A 19,257-nucleotide genomic window follows, 5' to 3' on the forward strand; every position below is an offset into this window, starting at 1 on the left:
ATCCTATTGGATGATGCAATCAGCCAATAGGATTAAACTTCAATCCTATTGGCTGATTGGATCAGCCAATAGGATTGAGCTTGCATTCTATTGGCTGTTCCAATCAGCCAATAGAATGCCAGCTCAATCCTATTGGCTGATCCAATCATTGCATCAGCCAATAGGATTTTTTCAACCTTAATTCCGATTGGCTGATGGAATTCTATCAGCCAATCGGAATCTAAGGGACGCCATCTTGGATGACGTCACTTAAAGGAATCTTCATTCGTCGGGAGTTGTCGTAAAAAAGAGGATGCTCGGCGCCGGATGTCTTGAAGATGGACCCGCTCCTCGCCGGATGGATGAAGATAGAAGATGCCGTCTGGATGAAGACTTCTGCCCGTCTGGAGGACCACTTCTGCCGGCTTGGATGAAGACTTCTCCCGGCTTCGTTAAGGACTTCTTGCCGCTTAGATGAGGACTTCTCCCGGTTTCATTTAAGATGGATGTCGGCTATTCAAAACTATAAGTGGATCTTCAGGGGTTAGTGTTAGGTTTATTTAAGGGTTTATTGGGTGGGTTTTATTTTTAGGTTAGGGTTTGGGCAGCAATAGAGCTAAATGCCCTTTTAAGGGCAATGCCCATCCAAATGCCCTTTTCAGGGCAATGGGGAGCTTAGGTTTTTTTAGTTTTTATTTGGGGGGTTGGTTGTGTGGGTGGTGGGGTTTTACTGTTGGGGGGGTGTTTGTATTTTTTTTTACAGGTAAAAGAGCTGATTTCTTTGTGGCAATGCCCCGCAAAAGGCCCTTTTAAGGGCTATTGGTAGTTTAGTTTAGGCTAGGGGGGAGTTATTTTGGGGGGGGCTTTTTTATTTTGATAGGGCTATTAGATTAGGTTTAATTAGTTTAAATATCTTGCAATTTTTTTTATTTTGTGTAATTTATTGGTTTTTTTTTTGTATTTTAGGTATTTGTATTTAATTTAGTTAATTGTATTTAATTTTGGTAATTTATTTAATTGTAGTGTAAGGTTAGGTGTTAGTGTAAGGCAGGTTAGGTTTTATTTTACAGGTAAATTTGTATTTGTTTTAGCTCGGTAGTTAGTAAATAGTTAATAACTATTTAGTAACTATTCTACCTAGTTAAAATAAATACAAACTTGCATGTAAAATAAAAATAAAACCTAAGCTAGATACAATGTAACTATTAGTTATATTGTAGCTAGCTTAGGGTTTTTTTTTTACAGGTAAGTATTTAGTTTTAAATAGGAATTATTTAGTTTTTAATAGTAGGTTTTATTTAGATTTATTTTAATTATATTTAAGTTAGTGGGTGTTAGGGTTAGACTTAGGTTTAGGGGTTAATAACTTTAGTATAGTGGCGGCGACATTTGGGGCGGCAGAATAGGGGTTAATAACTGTAATGTAGGTTGCGGCGATGTTAGGGGCGGCAGATTAGGGGGTTAATAATATTTTACTAGTGTTTGCGAGGCGGGAGTGCAGCGGTTTAGGGGTTAATAACTTTAGTATAGTGGCGGCGACGTTGGGGACGGCATATTAGGGGTTAATAAATTAAGGTAGGTGGCAGCGATGTTAGGGGTGGCAGATTAGGGGTTAATAAATGTAGGTAGGTTGCGGCGACATTGGGGGCGGGAGATTAGGGGTTAATAAATATAATGTAGGTGTTGGCGATGTTGGGGCAGCAGATTAGGGGTTAATAAGTATAATGTAGGTGTCTGCGATATCGGGAGAGGCATATTAAGGGTTAATAAGTGTAAGATTTGGGGTGTTTAGACTCGGGGTTCATGTTAGGGTGTTAGGTGTAAACATAAAATTTGTTTCCCTATAGGAATCAATGGGGCTGCGTTACGCAGCTTTACGCTGCTTTATTGCAGGTGTTAGGCTTTTTTTCAGCCGGCTCTCCCCATTGATGTCTATGGGGAAATCGTGCACGAGCACATACAACTAGCTCACCGCTGACTTAAGCAGCGCTGGTATTGGAGTGCGGTATAGAGCACAATTTTGCTCTACGCTCACTTCTTGCCTAATAACGCCGGGTTTATGAAAACCTGTAATACCAGGGCTGTAGGTAAGTGAGCGGTGACAATAACGTGCAAGTTAGCAACTGTACCCCTCTTACCGCAAAACTCGTAATCTAGCCGATAGTTTTTATTAAGGCATATATTGACAGCACAATATCTTGAATACAAGGTAATCCAAGTATGCACAACAAAGATAATATACTAATATAAGAGGCTTGAAAAAGCCAAACTTACCTCCAATTAATTTAATTGACAGTAATATGTATGGTTTAAAGGGGCAGTTTAGTTAAAATTAAACTTTCATGATTCAGATAGGGCATGCAATTTTAAACAACTTTGAATTTGATTTGTTCTCTTGGTATTCTTAGTCGAAAGCTAAACCTAGGTAGGTTCATATGCTAATTTCTAAGCCCTTGAAGGCTGCCTTTTATCTCAATGTATTTGACAGTTTTTCACAGCTAGAGGGCATTAGTTTATGTGTTCCATATAGATAACATTGTGCTCATGCCCGTAGAGTTACTTATGAGAGAACACTGATTAGGGGAAGTATGCAGAAGGGGGAAGTCTGTAGAGGCTTAGATGCAAGATAATCACAAGGTGAAAAGTATATTAATATAACCATGTTGGTTATGCAAAACTGGGGAATGTGTTATAAAGGGATTATCTATCTTTTTAAACAATAACAATTCTGGAGTAGTCCGTCCCTTTAAAGCTAAAAAAAATAAAATCCCAACAAGAATAAGTTTGCTTTAGACTCATGTAACAGCATTTACCTGATGTATAAGATCAGTAGTTGTCATTTTTAATCAACACCTATGCATCAAAAATAGTTGAGGTGAAAAGATTTAAGTGCGGATAATAAGACAATTTAAGTAAAAAGTCACCCTGCTGGGTGAGAGAGAATTATAAGGAGGATGTGAGAGGAAGAAAAGAAGAAGAGAGAAAAAAGAATATATGTGCTTTTATTACTTAGTGATTTAACCATCTCACTGTCAAGTATGGTTTATAGGTTATGATGGTCCATACTCCCAAACTAGATGTTGGGTTTTAACTGAATTATTAATCTGGGACACATAAGATTCCATAGGTTTAAGGTAATGTAAGGTATCTACCACCTGTGACCAGAAAAGGAGAAGTTTGTTGCAACCAGTTTTGAGCCAGGAAGAGATAGACACAAAAGAACTTATTGGGGAAAATATGAAATAATCCCGCACTAGCAGACAAAGTTAGAGGAATCTGTTTGGAGGAACAGTAGCAAAACATTGTACACCATAATGGGGTAATTACTGGGCATGTGAAGGGGTGTCCCTAGGTCATCACATCCTCTCCAACATTTGGTCGAGCTAGAATGGGATATTTTAAATAACCTAATGGGGTGAGATGCCTTTGTAAAAGCACTTTAATATAAAGTAAATAGAGGGTAATGCAGTGGATGGCCTTCTTAGTCAAAGTGACAGCTTTTCTCCATATAGGCGATGGGTAGATTCATCGAGAAAGAAGATTCCCATTGTCGAATGAGTGGTGACTTAAGAAAACGAGGAGGATTCAGAATGCTCTGATAAGAGAAAGAGAGCAATTTCCATGCTGGAATGTCAGAGCCCCACTGTATTTTCCATCTTTTCACTTATTTTAACCCCTTACAAATATCAGTTAGTGAAGCTCTGTATCTTCACACTGGGCGCCGCCATCTTGGAGGATATTTTTGTTATGTAACTTTTAAACTGTTACACTTTTGCTCTCTATTATGTTAGCTAAACTGAAGTGAAAGACACAACTGTCAGAAAAGTCAGTAACATCACAGATCTGTAAAAGTGCACTGCTTCTGTAACAGGAAGCAACAATACGTGAGATACAAGATGGCCGAGCTTTAGTAGCTGGATTCTGTAATAATGCAATAGTATGGTGAGTAGTAATGTTACTGTAGTTGTACCCAGCAGTTTCATGTCCTTTTTAGCAAGAGGGCTTGAGCACTAGATGGCAGTAATGTTTGCACAATGTATAACACGGTTAAATCAATTTTTGCAAGATTGCTGCCATATAGTGCTCTATACATGTGCATACTCCTGGGCTTACCTACCTGCTTTTCAGCAAAGGATACCAAGACCATTAAGTAAATTTGATAATACAAGTAAATTGGAAAGTTTTTTTTCTGTTTTTTTTTTTTTTATCATTATACACTACATCTGAATCATTATTAATCATTATTACCTTTTAGTGTCCTATAGCGTAACAAACTGACAGTCAGTTAATGTGAAGTAAAAGTAGCGGATACATTTCACTTATTGTACTTTTGATGTCATTAAAACACTATTTTCTTTACTAGGGCATGGAGAGTACACGAATTCCAATTACTAGTGGGATATTCAACTCCTGGCCAGCAGGAGGAGTCAAAGAGTACTCCAGCAGAGCTGTTAAGTGTCACTTCCCTTCCCATAATCCCCAGTCATTCTTTTTGCCTCTGTCAAGGGAGGATGTGAAGATGGCGTCTGAAGACTTTTAATCCTTATGGGTACTTTTCCCTGCAAGTAAGGATTGGGGTCAAGCTGTGCCCATGTCGAGTAATGGTGGCTATTAGCAGTTAGAAGACGACAAGGTGGTATTTGCTTAATTTCTAACATTATTGCTACCCCTATTATAGGAATTTAGGATTGGTTACTCTGTTCTTTCCTTTCTACAGGTCCCTGGTAGAAGTGGAGGAATCTACCACACCTAACAAAACAGTTCCTGTCTGACAGAACAGGACCACAGGTAAGTGCTTTCCCTTCTAGGTTACCGGCACTAAAAGGGTTAATCCTTTTGTGGAAATAATTCAGAGGAAAATATTTTCTTACAGGGTACTGCTGGTTATGTGAGGCTAAAGGGGGTCATTCTTTATTGTTTGGGGCTTGGACAGTGTATAGAGAGACCTATGAGACTGTGGGGCACTCGTTTTTTAAGATAGCCATTGACAACTCACTACTGTTTATTCCACTCGCTGTTACAGCTTTCTGCTGCTTGTTTTTGCGCCATTTCTATTTAGCACTGTGGCGCAGTTTTCTCTGTTCTCCTCTGCACTTCCGGTTTTGGCTTCTCCGATCAGATCGGAGTTTGGCCGCGGCTAGTGCGGAGGTGACAGCTCTAGTCTACAGAGTTTTTTAGAGTGGGCTGCAGCTTTGGTGATACAGATTGAATAAGAAAGTGTAATCTTGAAGGACATTTATTCCGGGTGTGTCCGGTTTCAGTGCCAGTGGGATAGCACATTCTGGAAGGGTAAGGTGCATAAGTTAACTGGTATTCTTTTATTTGTTGCATATAAGGTAATACAAATTATTTATATTGGGATATTTTTCCTTAATTGTTGTTAAAGGAACCAAAACCCAATTATGGACACTAATACTGAAAATGAGTCATTTGATAAATGTTTACTTTGCTTGGAGGCTAAAATAATTCCTCCTGTACAGTTTTGCTCTACATGTTTAAATAAAGTTTTAGGGCATATTTATCAAGCTCCGTATGGAGCTTGAGGCCCCTTGCAGAAGTTATAAAGTGCGGGTCTAAAGATCGCTGCTCCATAACTTGTCCACCTGCTCTGAGGCCGCAGACAGAAATCAACCCGATCGAATACGATCAGGTTGATTGACACCCCCTGCTAGTGGCCACAAATCTGCAGAAGGCGGCATTGCACCAGCAGTTCACAAGAACTGCTGGTGCAATGATAAATGCTGACAATGTATGCTGTCGGCATTTATCGATGTGCGGTGGACATGATATGCTACTTCGTATCATGTCCGCTCACACATTTTTAAATACGCCCCTTAATGTTTAAAGATAAGATAAGATGTCTCTCTCTGAGCCCTCTGTCTCTCATGATAGTGTTGTCTAGCAATGCCTCAGCTTTCCCCTCAGAAGTCTTAAGCTTCTCAGGCAGTGCCCTGCAGTTCCTCTCAATTTCCTACTGGGGGGGTCTATTTACCAGGGGATTTTGCTGCACAGATCACTTCTGCAGTTTCTGCAGCTTTGTCAGCTTTCCCAGTTACTGGTAAGAGGAAAAGGAAGTCTAAACATGTTTCTCTGGGTAAGAGTTCTGACTCTAAGGTGTTAGTCTATCCCAATTATCTGAGGATGAGGATACCTCAGTAGCATCTGAGGGTGAAATCCCAGATTCTGACTCTATAGCGGAGAAATTTACTCAGAGGAGGTTAATGTTAGATTTAAACTTGAACACCTCCGGTTACTTCTGAAGGAGGTACTTGCTACTTTGGATGACTCAGATTCAGCTGTTGCTGAGAATCCAAAAAAGTCTAGTAAACTCAATAGAGTATATGAGGTTCCTTCGTCAGTGGAAGTGTTTCCGGTTCCACTGGGACCATATGATGGAAATTATAGCTCAGGAATGGGAAAAGCCAGAAATTCCCTTTTACCCCTCCCCTGCCTTTAAAAAAATTTTTCCGGTAGCAGACTCTATTCGGGACTCGTAGCGCACAGTGCCTAAGGTAGAAGGAGCTATTTCTACTTTAGTCAAAAGAACTACTATTCCTATTAAAGATAGTTGTTCCTTCAAGGATCCCATGGATAAGAAGCTAGAAGCTTACTTAAAAAAGGATGTACATTCATCAGGGATTGCAGCGGCAACCTGTTGCAAGTATTGCTACAGTAGCGGGGGCGGCATCTTATTGGTGCAATGCCTTGTCTGACCTGATCACGGAGGAAACTACTATAGAGGAGATTCAGGATAGGATCAAAGCTCTTAAGTTAGCCAATACTTTCATTTGTGATGCAAACATGCAAGTGCTTAGACTGGGAGCCAAGATTTCTAGCCTTGCTGTTTTAGCTTGCAGGGCTCTGTGGTTAAAATCTTGGTCAGCAGATGTGTCTTCTAAGTCTAAAATTCTGTCTTTACCTTACAGGGGTAAGACTTTATTTGGTCCTGGTCTGGCTGAAATAATTTCCGAAATTACAGGGGGAAAGGGATCTTTCTTACCGCAGGACAAAAAGAATAGACCTAAGGGTCACCAGAATTCTAATTTTCATTCCTTTCATAATTTTAAAGGACAGAGGTCTTCTCCTTCCTTTTCTAATCGGAGCAAACCAGAACCTCTTGGAGGTCCGGTCAACCTTGGAATAAGGGAAAGCAAGACTACTGAGTCAAAATCGGCATAAAGGAGCCGCCCCTGACCCTGTTTTGGATCAAGTGGGGGACAGGCTGTTTCTTTTTCGAGAGGATGGATATGCAATGTTCTGTATCCTTGGGCCTTGGAAATAGTATCTCGGGGATACAAAATAGGCTTCCAGTCTTGTCCCCCCAGGGGCAGATTTCTCCTGTCAAGGTTATCTGCAAACCAGGTGAAAAGAGAGGCCTTCTTAAACTGCATAAGAGACCTATCTGCCCTGGGAGTGATTGTTCCAGTTCCTGTAAAGTAACGGGGTCTAGGATTCTATTCAAATCTGTTTCTAGTCCTCAAAAGGAGGGTACTTATCAGCCAATTCTAGACCTCAAGGGTCTCAACAAATTTCTCAAGGCTCCATCCTTCAAGATGGAAACTATTTGTTCCATCCTTCCATTGGTACAGGAAGGTCAATTCATGACGCCCATAGACCTGAAGGATGCGTATCTACTTATTCCCATTCACAGGGAACACCATCAATTCCTTCGGTTTGCATTTCTGGACAAACATTTCCAGTTTGTGGCTCTTCCTTTTGGCCTTGATACGGCCCCTCAAATCTTTACGAAGGTCCTGGGGGCCTTGCTAGCGGTGGTCAGATCTCAAGGTATAGCGGTGGCACCTTACCTGGACAACATCTTGGTACAAGCGCCATCTTTTCAGTTAGAAAAATTTCACACAAAGATGCTGTTATCTATTCTTCGTTCCTACAGGTGAAAAGTGAATCTCGAAAAGAGTTCCCTAGTTAGTGACACCAGGGTGTGTTTCCTGGGAACAATTATAGATTCTCTATCCATAAAGATTTTTCTAACAGATGTCAGAAAATCCAACATTTTGGCGTCTTGCCTTGCACATCAGTCATCTACCCGTCCATCTGTGGCTCAGTGTATGGAGGTAATTGGTCTAATAGTTGTGTCCATGGACATCATTCCATTTGCTTGGTTCCATCTGAGACCACTACAGTTATGCATGCTCAGGCAATCGAATGGAGACCACTCGGACCTATCTCAAAGGATAGTTCTGGATACCCTATCAAGAGACTCTCTAGTGTGGTAGATCTCGCAGGATCATCTATCTCAGGGTACATGCTTCCTGAGGCCATCCTGGGTGATTGTGACCACTGACGCCAGCCTTTTAGGCTGGGAAACTGTTTGGGGCTCTCTGAAGGCTCAGGGTCTTTGGACTCGAGAGGAGTCTTCGCTTCCCATAAACATTCTGGAATTGAGAGCAATTTACAATGCTTTAATAACCTGGCCTCAACTAGCTTTAGTCTGGTTATCAGATTCCAATCGAACAATATCACCTCGGTGGAATACATCAATCACCAGGGAGGCACTCGGAGCTCCTTAGCAACGAAGGAGGTGACTCGCATTCCTAGAGTGGGCGGAGTCTCACCATTTTCTCCTCTCTGCCATCCACATCCCAGGGATGGACAACTGGGAAGTGGATTTTCTGAGCAGGCAGACCTTTCATCCTGGGTAGTGGACTCTCCACCCAACGGTTTTCACAATGATAACTGTCAGGTGGGGGTTCCAGAATTGGATCTTATGGCGCCTCGTCTGAATGCAAAGCTTCCAAAGTACGGTTCAAGATCAAGAGATCCTCAAGCCGTTCTGATAGACGCTCTGGCGGTTCCTTGGAACTTCAGTCTGGCATACCTGTTTCCCTCATTTGCTCTCCTTCCTCGAGTCATTGCTTGTATCAAACAGGAGAGGGCATCAGTGATTCTAATAGCTCCTGTCTGGCCTCGCAGGATCTGGTTTGCGGATCTGGTGAAGATGTCATCTCTTCCCCCTTGGAAGCTGCCTCTGAGAAAGGACCTTCTACTTTAGGGTCCCTTCCTCCACCCAAATCTAGCTTCTCTGAAGCTGACTGCTTGGAGATTGAATGCCTAATCTTGGCTAGGCGTGGGTTTTCCGAGAAAGTCATTGATACTATGCTTCAGGCTTATAAGCCAGTTACTCGTAAGATTTACCATAAGGTATGGCGTAAATACCTATATTGGTGTGAATCAAATAATTTCTCTTGGAGTCGAGTGAGGGTTCCTCGCATTCTTTACTTTCTTCAGGAGGGCCTGGAGAAGGGTTTGTCAGTCAGTACTCTAAAGGGTCCGATTTCTGCACTGTCTATTCTCTTGCACAAACGTCTGGTAGATATACCAGATGTTCAATCTTTTGTTCAGGTTTTGATCAGAATCAGGCCTGTGTTTAAACCTGTTGCTCCTCTTTGGAGTCTTAACCTGGTTCTTAAAGTTTTGCAGCAGGCTCTGTTTGAGCTCATGCATTTGGTTGATATTACGTTGTTATTGTGGAAAGTATTGTTTCTACTTGGTATTTCTTCTGCTCGCAGAGTTTCTGAACATTTGGCTCTGCAACATGAGCCCCCTTATCTTATTTTTTATGCAGATAAGGTGACTCTACATACTAAATTGGGATTTCTTCCTAAGGTGGTATCGGATTGCAACATCAATCAAGAAATTGTTGTTCCTTCTTTTTGTCCAAATCCTTCTTCTCAGAAGGAACGTCTGTTACACAATCTGGATGTTGTGCATGCTCTCAAATTCTATTTACAAGCTCCTAAAGATTTTTTGCAATTGTCTGCCTTGTTCGTTGTTTTTGCTGGTACGGGTCAAAAGGCCACTTCTACTACTATTTCTCTCTGGTTGAGAAGTGTTATCCGGTTCACTTATGAGACAGCTAGACAGCAGCCTCCTGAGAGAATTACGGCTCATTCCACTAGGGCTGTTTCCTCTTCCTGGGCTTTTAAAAATGAAGTTTCGGTAGAGCAAATATGCAAGCCGGCCACTTGGTCTTCTTTGCATACTTTTTCCAAATTCTACAAATTTGATACTTTTGCCTTGGAGGAGGCCTCTTTTGGGAGAAAGGTTCTTCAAGTGGTGGTGTCTTTGTTTTAGGTCCGCCTGTCTTGTTCTCCCTCCTTTTCCATAGGTGTCCTCTAGCTTGGGTATTGGTTCCCACTAGTAATTGGAATTTGTGGACTCTCCATGCCATAGGAAAGAAAAACAAAATGTATGCTTACCTGATAAATTTCTTTCTTTCGGGTATGGAGAGTCCACGACCCGCCCTTAATATTTACGATGGCTAGTTTTGTTTTGAGATCTCAGGCACCTCTATACCTTTGTGTTATCTTCTTTTTCCATTTTCCTTTGGCTGAATGACCTGGGATTATGGGAAGGGAAGTGACACTTAACAACTCTGCTGGGGTACTCTTTGCCTCCTCCTGCTGACCAGGAGTTGAATATCCCACTAGTAATTGGAATTTGTGGGCTCTCCATGCCCAGAAAGAAAGAAATTTATCAGGTAAGCATAAATTTTGTTTTTAAAATGATGTGCAGAAAATATGCACAACAAGAAACTCTCTATTGCTGCACATCTTGACACTAATATTATTTTGGACAATTATCTAAAACCATTCAAATGCAGTTTCTGCTAGCAGCATTGTACTATGTAGCTGCCCTACTCTAGAGCCGTGCAGTGTGTTTTGGAAGCAAAGTCCCTCTTTATTCTGTTGTTTAACATCTTCAGTAATGATGCGTTTTGTGTTTTGTCCAGGATCCCTGGCTGTCTCAGTGGCTGATATGACTGCACCAGTAGTGGGATCATCAGGTGGAGTTTATGCCCTGGTTTCAGCTCATTTAGCAAACATTGTCATGGTAAGATTTCAATAATATGCTGATGCTATTACTTTATAATTGACAGCTGGACACAATAACAATCCAACATTTATAATGTTTATTATAATGTTTATTATAATGTTTATTATAATGTTTATAATCAGTTGTTTTTTTTAAAAAAATGGCCCTATAGTTAACATGTGCCAGTCCTCTTCTAATTTTTATTTTAATTATTGATACATTTTCAAAGCTATTTTATCAAATTCAGGTAAAATGACCTGCTAAACCCCCCAGGCAAAAAGTTTTAAGATGTAGAATTGGTTTTGTGCATAGGCAATATACCCTGACATTAGTTCCCGCCATATTAAATAACGTTAACAAGTAATGTCACTAAACAGATACAAACACTAGCTGGTCAATCAATTAAAGAAACATGAAACCCCCAAAAAATATTTCATGATTCAGACAAAGCATCCAGTTATAAACAACTTTCAAATTGACTTCTATTATTAAATGTGCTTAATTCTCTTGGTATCCTTTGTTGAAGGAGCAGTAAAGCATTAATGGGAGCTAGCTGAACACATCTGGTGAATCAATTACAACAGCCATATAAGTGCAGCCACCAATCAGCAGCCACCAATCAGCATTGCTGCATCTGAACCTACCTGATTTGAACAGCCAATGGGATTTCAGTAGCTCTCATCCTATTGGCCGATTTAAATTTGAAGAATCAAATCAACCAATAGGAATGCAAGGGATGCCATATTTAAACGCGTACCTTGAATTCACTATTCGGTGTACGACGGCGATCGTACAAATAGGATCCTCCGCGCTCCATGGTTCTGCGGTCGCCGGTCCTGCTCCGCGCTCATCTCCGTTCCGCGCTGGCTTGGTCCTGGATGAAGAAAGAAGTGGTCGGCCGCTTGGAAGAAGACTTCACCGCTGCCTGGAACAGGACCTTCTCCGCTGGACTTCAGGAACGGTGAGTACCTATTTGGGGGTTAGATTTAGGATTTGTTTTTTTGTTTTTTAGATTAGAGATTTATTGGGCACTCTTAAAATAGCTGAATGCCCTTTTAAGGGCAATAAAAGAGCTGAATGACCTTTTAAGGGCAATGCCCATACAAATGCCACTTTAGGGGCAATGGGTAGTTTAGTTTTTTTAGTGTTAGGTTTATTTATTTTGGGGGTTTGGTGGGTAGGGGGTTTTACTGTTAGAGAGGGGACTTAGTATTTTTTAAGGTAAAATAGCTGTTTAACTTAGGGCAATGCCCTACAAAAGGCCCTTTTAAGGGCTATTGGTAGTTTAGCATTAGATTAGAGGGTGTTTTTATTTTGGGGAGGCTTTTTTATTTTCATAGGGATTAGGTTTAATTTTGTTATTTTTGATCATTTGGTTTATTGTTTTTTGTTTTTTTTAAGTAATGTTAGCTTTTTTATTTTAATTGTAACTTAGTATTTTTTAATTTAGGTAATTGGAGTTAATTTAGGGGGTGTTAGGTTAGGGGGTTTAGTAATTTAATTACACCTAGATTACGAGTTTTGCTCTAAACAGGGTGCGAAACTAACGCCAAAAAAGTTGCGATATTTCACCCTCCATAGCGCTACCATTACGAGTTACTGCAAACCCTCCTTGTGCGTGCAATATGGTGGTGATAAGCTCTATATCACACAAAATCCAAGGGCTGATTTGACATGCTCGTGCACGCTTTCCCCCATAGACATCAATGGGGGAGTGTTAAAAAAAGAACTAACACCTGCAATCGCGGAATGAAAAATCTCCGTAACGCAACCCCATTGATGTCTATGGGGAAAAAAGTTACGCTTAAACCTAACACCATAACATAATCCCCAAGTCTAAAGAACCCTAATCCGCCGCCCTTCAACATCGCAGACACTATAATAAAGTTATTAAGCCCTAATCTGCCGCTCCTGACATCGCCAACACTAATAAAAGTTATTAACCCCTATTCCGCCGCTCCCCGACATCACCGCCACTATAATAAAGTTATTAATCCCTATTCCACCGCTCCCCTACATCACTGCCACTATAATAAAGTTGTTAACCTAACACCATAACATAATCCCCAAGTCTAAAGAACCCTAATCCGCCGACCCTTCAACATCGCAGACACTATAATAAAGTTATTAAGCCCTAATCTGCCGCTCCTGACATCGCCAACACTAATAAAAGTTATTAACCCCTATTCCGCCGCTCACCGACATCTCCGCAACTAAAAAAACTTATTAACCCCTTAACCCTTTAGGCCTCCCACATCTCCGCAACTAAATAAACCTATTAACCCCTAAACTTCTGGCCTCCCACATCTCCGCAACTAAATAAACCTAATAACCCCTAAACGGCCCCCCACAAAGCAAAACACTAAATTAAACGATTAACCCCTAAACCTAACACCCCCTAACTTTAAATTAAAATTACAATATAACTATATTTAAATAAATAAAAACTTACCTGTGACATAAAAAATCCTAAATTTAAACTATAAATTAACCTAACATAATCATTCCAATAAAATAAAAAAACTACCAATTAGAAAATCTAAATTACACATTTAAAAAAAACTAACACTACGAAAAAATTTAAAAAATCTAAATTTACAAAAAATAATAAACACTAAATTACGAAAAATAAAAAACACTAAACTTAAAAAAATAAATAAACTAAATTATCAAAAATATAAACAATTACACCTAATCTAATAGGCCTATAAAAATAAAAAAGCCCCCCAAAATAAAAACACCCCCTAGCCTACAATAAACTAAAAATAGCCCTTGAAAGGGCCTTTTTAGGGCATTGCCCTAAGTTAAACCGCTCTTTTACCTGTAAAAAAAATACAAAGTCTCCCCAACAGTAAAACCCACCACTCAACCAACCCCCCAAAATAAAAAAAACTAACTCTAAAAAAAACCTAAGCTACCCATTGCCCCTAAAGGGGCATTTGTATGGGCAGGGCATTCAGCTTTTTTTCATTGCCCTTAAAATGGCATTTAGCTCTTTTTCAAAAGCCCAAACCCTAATCTGAAAACAAAAACACATAAAAAAAATTACCTAACACTAGCCCCAGAATATCTACTCACGGTTTCTGAAGTCCGGACATCCAGACGGCGAGAAGTCTTCTTTCAGGCGGCGACATCTTCATCCATCGCGGGTGCATCTTCTATCTTCATGCCGGCGGTGCGGAGCGGCGAAGACATCCTGCGCGGGGCGTCCTCTTCATACGGTCTGATTTGAACAGCCAATAGGATTTCAGTAGCTCTCATCCTATTGGCTGTTTTGAACTGGCTGTGTCTTCGCCGCTCTGCACTGCCGGGATGAAGATAGAAGACGCCCCCACGATGGATGAAGATGTCGCTGCCTGGGTGAAGACTTCTTGCTGCCTGGATGTCCGGACTTCAGCAACCGTGAGTAGATATTCTGGGGTTAGTGTTAGGTTGGTTTTTTTTGAGGGGGGGGGGTTCAGATTAGAGTTTGGGCTTTTGAAAAAGAGCTAAATGCCTTTTAAATGACAACTAGTACGCTAGTGATAACAGGCGTCACCAGGGTACTTGTAAGAGGCGCCTAGGGCAAATGAATCAAGTGCTGGAGAATATAAGTAATAAAACAATAAACTAATATATCTAAATATTTAAATAGATTAACAATAAACCAGGGTATAGAAATATACAGACTAATAGTCCAATGGATGATGTATGATGATGTGACAGTCCTGCTTATGCAGTTTCAGGTGGTTTCAAATGATGCACATCCAAAGCAATAGGCCGCTCCTGCAGGGTGTTGTGCCATGACACAGGTCAAGAGAATCTATGGAAAGCAGAATAGAGGGTGCCACATAGTGCAGATCATAAACAATTAAAAACAGAGAAGAGCTGAAGAATCCTACTCACAAGATGTAAAGCACTGATGTGCAATACCAGCAATCCAGAACCACTCGTCGTCCGGTAGACCAAATGATGGTGTCACAAAAGGGGATCCTCGTCTCACCAGGGAGAGGCCAGAGAAGGGAGCCTGTACAGCAGTGGTCGGCCCAACAGGTCCAAAGGTACTCCACTTGGAAGGGTAGAGTGTCTATAACTCCAAATGATGGAAAGTTCACAGGATCAAATAAAAGATGATTAAGCAGCAGATGGAGAGTTAAAAAGATTTTTAAAATTTATTGTAAAGATAAAAACAACAGCAACGTGTTTCTCAGTGTAACACACTGTTTCATCAGGCTATGAAAAACAAACTCTCAGCTGCCATATTTAAAACCAAATAGAGCCAATCAGAAGTCAGAAAAATTACACACCCCTAGCGGGAAATACCAAAATACATATGACGGGGGTAAAGGGTTAACATAAATAAATAGATGATATGTTAATATAATACATTTATATATAAGCAAATAATAAGCACTGATCATTTTTCCAAGGACAACAAATCCCTAATTTTATATATAGAGAATAAAGTATAAAAATATAATTGTATATTGGGTAACAGATCAAATGAACCTGTGACCCACTGGTAATGGTATATTCCATTACTCAGTGGTGGAGCATAAAAAATGTTTGTATTACAAATGTATCAATCATACTGTGTTAAAAAATATATTTTTATTTTTAATTTTCACTATTAGGCTGTTAGCTCCAGATTGGGGAGAAAATTAAAATAATTAAGAATAGAAGAGTTATTTAAACTCACGAATATGTAATAAAAACAATCCTAATGTGATTTCAGATAAGGGGGCGTGATATAGAATGATGTCAGTATGAGGGGCGTGGTCAATCGCATGAAATAAAAGACTGTATAAAATATAAGGAGGGAAATGATAGCTCCTGAATACCTTGTATTCCTATTTGCCTTATATGATATAAAGAAGCAAAAAACAGTCACAGTATTGTATAAGGTCAATCGCTTTTGCTATGACAACGGAGGTGTGGGGATCTCAAATGACATAGATTGATGTTAATATGGAGGGCGTGGTCAATCGCGTGAACTAAAAAACTGTGTAAAATGACAAAATCGTCTGTTATAAACCAAGGTTATGAAGGAGTAAATAATAGCTCCTAAAGAACTTGCGTTCCTATTTCCCTTATGTGCTATACAAAAACGATAGTGACATTGCAAAGCTATCATGAGACTAGGGAGTACGGATCACATATGTTGTGTAGCCAAAGGGGGCGTGTATAGTCACGCTCAGTGCCATCGCTAAGTAGAATGAAAAAATAAATGAAAAAATAATAAATGAATAATAGGATTGTCACAGTATAAGTGGATACCCACAAGAAAAAACGAAAAGCTAGTAACGATCCCATGGTCCTAAGGAATCACAGGGGTTCGTGATTTTAGTTTCGTGGTATCCATGGCAACGGAGGTGTGTGTGTATCAACCAATGGACACACAGAGCATACATAGTAATGGGGACCTGTAACCAATCATGATAATCATTTGTTTCTGGGGAGACTGGTTACATCAGAACAGGCTGACATTTTTCCCTTACTGGGGAGGGATACACAGTAAGCACTATAGATATAAAAATGGTGTTCCTGGATCCCCTTTTGTTATAATGATATTATCAGTGTGTTTGATTTTCACTTATTCATATGTGGGCAGACACCGGGAGATGCAGTTTTGCTATCTATGGGCTGGAGTTTTTTTGGGTCATACAAAATAACAGGCCTGAGAGAGAGCTTTATTATGTTTGTTTTGGCATTTTTTTTGTGAAAGTGTGTATGATGAGGGGCACATGGCGTTTTTCTCATTCAGGTTAATAACATTGACATGTTTGGTTTTCGGTCCATGCGGGCTTAAGTGTGGCTCGAGTACGCCCACGGTGGGCGGGGCCTATTTTCGCGCGCTCAGTCGCTCAGTCTTCAGCCGGAACAAGCAGCACGGTCCTGAGCTCCGGTGGGACCTAAGTTGATTTGTACTCCAGTGGTACAGAGGGACTTAGGATCGCTATCTAAGCCGAAGCAGCATAATTTGGGGGCAGGTAGGCGCCACAGCAGTGCTGTGGCGAGGTGCAGAGGCCTTAAGTGTTGACAAAATTCATAAACTTCATAAAAGTTGATATTAATTGATAAATAGCTTGCCAAACAAGCGGTGCAATATTGTAAGGTTTATTGGAACACATAAGGGCATTTTTTATTACCGCAAACTCTATTTTGTCATAATTGCAGTTAACAGAAAAATTGTTGCGCTTTTATTATTTAAAGGCGCAGTACACGTTTTTTGTTTTATCACTTTTGTTTTTATAATTGAACTCAGAGCTCAATATTCTCAGTCTGAGGAGAATCAGGATATGCCGCCAAATTTTCCCCAAGCGTCACAACCTTTAATGCCCACCCAAGCGACGCCGGGTTCTTCAACCGCGTCTAATTCATTTACTCTGCAGGATATGGCTGCAGTTATGTCAACTACCCTTACAGAGGTATTATCTAAGTTGCCAGTGTTACAGGGCAAACGCAGCAGGACAGAAGTCAATGTGAATACTGAGACCTCTGATGCTTTGTTAGCTATTTCCGATGTACCCTCACAGGGATCTGATTTGGGGGTCAGGGAACTTCTGTCTGAGGGGGAACTTTCCGATTCGGGAAGTGTCTTGCCTCAGACGGACTCGGACGTCATGTCCTTTAGATTTAAGCTTGAACACCTCTGCCTGTTACTTCGGGAGGTTTTAGTGATTCTGGATGATTGTGACTCTATTGTGGTACCACCAGAGAAATTGTGTAAGATGGACAAATACTTAGAGGTACCTGCTTACACTGATGTTTTCCCGGTTCCTAAGAGAATTTCGGAGATTATTAAGAGGGAATGGGACAGACCGGGTATCCCGTTCTCATCGTCTCCTAATTTTAAAAAGATGTATCCCATAGCTGACACTGATCGGGACTTTTGGCAGACAGTCCCTAAGGTGGAGGGAGCTATATCTACCCTAGCTGAGCGTACAACTATTCCTATTGAGGACAGTTGTGCTTTCAAAGACCCTATGGATAAGAAATTGGAGGGTCTGCTAAAGAAACTGTTTATTCATCAGGGTTTCCTTTTACAACCGACGGCCTGCATTGTACCAGTTACCACTGCAGCGGCCTTCTGGTTTGATGCATTAGAAGAGTCTCTTAAGACTGAGACTCCTTTAGAGGATATTTTAGATAGAATTAAGGCTCTTAAGCTGGCTAATTCTTTTATTACAGATGCCGCCTTTCAGATTGCCAAATTGGCGGCTAAGAATGCCGGATTTGCCATTTTAGCGCGTAGAGCGTTATGGTTAAAATCTTGGTCTGCTGATGTGTCATCTAAGTCAAAACTTTTGGCTATTCCTTTCAAAGGAAAAACCCTATACGGGCCTGACTTGAAAGAAATAATTTCTGACATTATGGGAGGTAAGGGTCATCTCCTTCCTCAAGATAGAACTGCTAAACTGAGGGGGAAACAAAGTAATTTTCGTTTCTTTCGGAACTTTAAAGGAGTCCCCTCTTCTTCCACCAAGCAGGAAGGGAATTTTACTCAGGCCAAGTCTGTTTGGAGACCCAACCAGGCTTGGAACAAGGGTAAGCAAACCAAAAAGCCTGCTGCTGCTACCCAAACAGCATGAAGGGGTGGCCCCCAATCCGGGACCAGATCTAGTAGGGGGCAGACTTTCTCTCTTTACCCAGGCTTGGGTAAGAGATGTTCAGGATCCTTGGACACTGGAAATCGTGTCCCAAGGGTATCAACTGGAATTCAAAAGTTCTCCCCCAAGGGGGAGATTTCTTCTTTCAAGATTGTCTGTAAACCAGATAAAAAGAGAGGCATTCTTACGTTGTGTAAAAGACCTCTCTACTATGGGAGTAATTTGTCCCGTTCCCATACTGGAACAGGGGCTGGGGTTTTACTCAAATCTCTTTGTGGTTCCCAAAAAAGAGGGAACGTTTCGTCCTATTTTAGATTTAAAGAGTCTAAACAAGTTTCTCAGAGTCCCATTCTTCAAGATGGAGACCATTCGAACAATTCTGCCATTGATCCAGGAGGGTCAATATATGACTACCGTGGACTTAAAGGATGCATATCTTCATATTCCTATCCACAAGGATCATCACCAGTTCCTAAGGTTTGCCTTTCTGGACAAACATTTTCAGTTTGTGGCCCTTCTCTTCAGGTTGGCCCACGGCACCCAGGATCTTCACAGAGGTTCTAGGGTCACTTCTAGCGGTTCTCAGGCCGCGGGGCATTGCAGTGGTGCCTTATCTGGATGATACTCTGATCCAGGCATCGTCTTACCATCTGGCAAAGTCTCATACAGACATGGTTCTGTCCTTTCTGAGGACTCACGGGTGGAAAGTGAATCTAGAAAAGAGTTCATTAATTTCACAGACAAGGGTTCCCTTCTTGGGAACTCTAATAGATTCCATATCTATGAAGATTTTCTTGACGGAGGTCAGAAAGTAAAAGATTCTGAATACATGCCTAGCTCTTTAGTCCAATCC

General features: G+C 40.8%; 1 protein-coding gene across 1 annotated transcript in view; it reads left to right on the top strand.

Annotated features, from left to right (window-relative positions):
• Positions 1 to 19,257, top strand: part of RHBDL3 (rhomboid like 3) — a 242,917-nt gene that overhangs the window by 184,946 nt on the left and 38,714 nt on the right. The window contains exon 7 of the mRNA XM_053707554.1: positions 10,733 to 10,833. Coding sequence (XP_053563529.1) covers positions 10,733 to 10,833 — 101 coding nt within the window. The remainder of the gene's footprint in view (positions 1 to 10,732; positions 10,834 to 19,257) is intronic.

The sequence above is a fragment of the Bombina bombina genome, chromosome 1, assembly GCF_027579735.1.
Source record: "Bombina bombina isolate aBomBom1 chromosome 1, aBomBom1.pri, whole genome shotgun sequence".
NCBI lineage: Eukaryota > Metazoa > Chordata > Amphibia > Anura > Bombinatoridae > Bombina > Bombina bombina.